This window comes from Phaethon lepturus, unplaced genomic scaffold, assembly GCF_000687285.1.
Source record: "Phaethon lepturus isolate BGI_N335 unplaced genomic scaffold, ASM68728v1 scaffold3678, whole genome shotgun sequence".
Classification (NCBI taxonomy): Eukaryota; Metazoa; Chordata; class Aves; order Phaethontiformes; family Phaethontidae; genus Phaethon; species Phaethon lepturus.
Genome location: NW_010555336.1, coordinates 10,964 through 12,736, shown reverse-complemented (window position 1 = coordinate 12,736; position 1,773 = coordinate 10,964). Strand labels below are relative to the sequence as shown.

General features: G+C 38.5%; 1 protein-coding gene across 1 annotated transcript in view; it reads left to right on the top strand.

Annotated features, from left to right (window-relative positions):
* TCAIM (T cell activation inhibitor, mitochondrial) overlaps nucleotides 1-1,451 on the top strand; it is a 19,366-nt gene extending 17,915 nt beyond the window's left edge. The window contains exon 10 of the mRNA XM_010292113.1: nucleotides 918-1,451. Coding sequence (XP_010290415.1) covers nucleotides 918-1,143 — 226 coding nt within the window. The 3' untranslated portion in view covers nucleotides 1,144-1,451. The remainder of the gene's footprint in view (nucleotides 1-917) is intronic.
* The last annotated feature ends 322 nt before the right edge of the window (nucleotides 1,452-1,773 follow it).

Below are 1,773 nucleotides of genomic sequence, written 5' to 3'. Positions count from 1 at the left end.
GTGAAAGGGGTGGTATTGAGTCCCTACCATAGTGTTTTTACGTGAGTCAAATAGTCTCAGTAGCCGTGTCCGTGCTTAGCTCGGGCAGATTCACATCCCAGTGGCTCTGCAAATGTGCTGCTGCTTTGTAGCTCCTCCCCTACAACACAGGGTCTGTGTTGTACGGCAGCAATGGTGCTGTTTCTATAACCAAGCTGGCTCTGGAAGAAGTATAGCGATGCTAATGTGGCACAGTGCCTGAGCTAGTAAGGCTTGCTGAACCTGAACTGTGTCTGCATCAGATGATCCACAGTGCCTGTGACTCTTAATTCTGCATATTAACTTTATTTCTGAGTAGCTTGAGTTTGCCGTGTGGTGTCTTACCACTCTTTGTCTGTGGTGAATGGAAAAAATCATCTGTGAGCACTGAATTCTATGTTCCATATACTTTGTGCAATTAGTAAGTTATTAACACATTTAAAATGCATCAGGTGACTGTTACCTGTCATCCATTGTTTTTGATGACATACAGAGTCATGGTCTTAGTTGACAGATTAGTTACTAACATTTTATCTTTAAAGCTTACACTTTCAGTTATTGAAGTACTTCTGTCTCTTGCATTAAAAGTGGAGCCTCACAGGATTTTTAGTTTTGTATTTTTCCTTGTTACCTTGTGAGCAAAAGAAATGTCATGGTGTAGGCTTTCGAATGTGACTCCGCGTAGGCATGCTGTTGCCCATAGTCAAGGAAGCACCTTCAGTCTAGCCTCTGAGGTAGACATGGGTATCAACCTGCACAAAAGTCTTAGCTGTACCATAACTATACATGAAGTGACACCTTTGTTTACATGCATATAATGTACAAATATATTTATTTGAAAGTTTTTTCTAAGAGGTTAAGTTCTAATTTTGTCACTCTATGTTGTCTTCATTTGCTAGGATGATGATTACAGAGAAAGAGCTAATTGATACTTCCACTGAAAAATTTTCTTTGGATCGGCTGTATAAGGAACCCAGCGTTTCCAGTGCACAGATGATAGATTGTTGTAAGCGACTGCTAGAAGAATCGTTGCCGTACCTACAAGGCATGCACCTTTGCATTTCGCATTTCTACTCTGTGCTGCAGGATGGAGACCTGTGTATACCTTGGAACTGGAAAAACTGAGGACATATCTGATAATCAGATGAATTGTTTATTTTCTGTAAGAGGCTATAAATATGAATGTTTTTAAGAGTAAATTATTTAAATCTGTATTTTGATATCAGTATGCAACCCACAGATTTTCTTCTAACTGCTGCTCAAAAAGGATTGGAGTCCTAGACAATTTGCACAATGCGCAGTATTGACAGTTCTCGGAAAAACATCTGTACCTTCTCCATACTACTGTAGGAGTCCCAATGTATGGTAGCAGTTGTGAAACCGCGTTTTTGTAGTGAATTATGAAAACATATTAAACTGCGAGTCTGCAAAAATGTGCATGTGTATTTTTAATATACATGAATATTGCCAGGTACATATGACTCAAATCAGATATTGCATGCCATCTTAAGGGATTCACTGAATGCAGAAGTCGAGTACATAAGTTATCTGGTGGCAATATAGGCATTTCATATTGCTACCTCTTACTGAACTAAAAACAAAAAAGACAAAGGAAAAAAATCACAGTATTTCTACTTTGCAGAAGAAAGCAGTACATTAAATTGGTCTCTACAGTAGTGTTTCATATGCTCGTCCGATATTGTTGCCTTAGAATTTCAAAATATGCCAGTTTTACTGTCTGCAGTTACTTTAAAA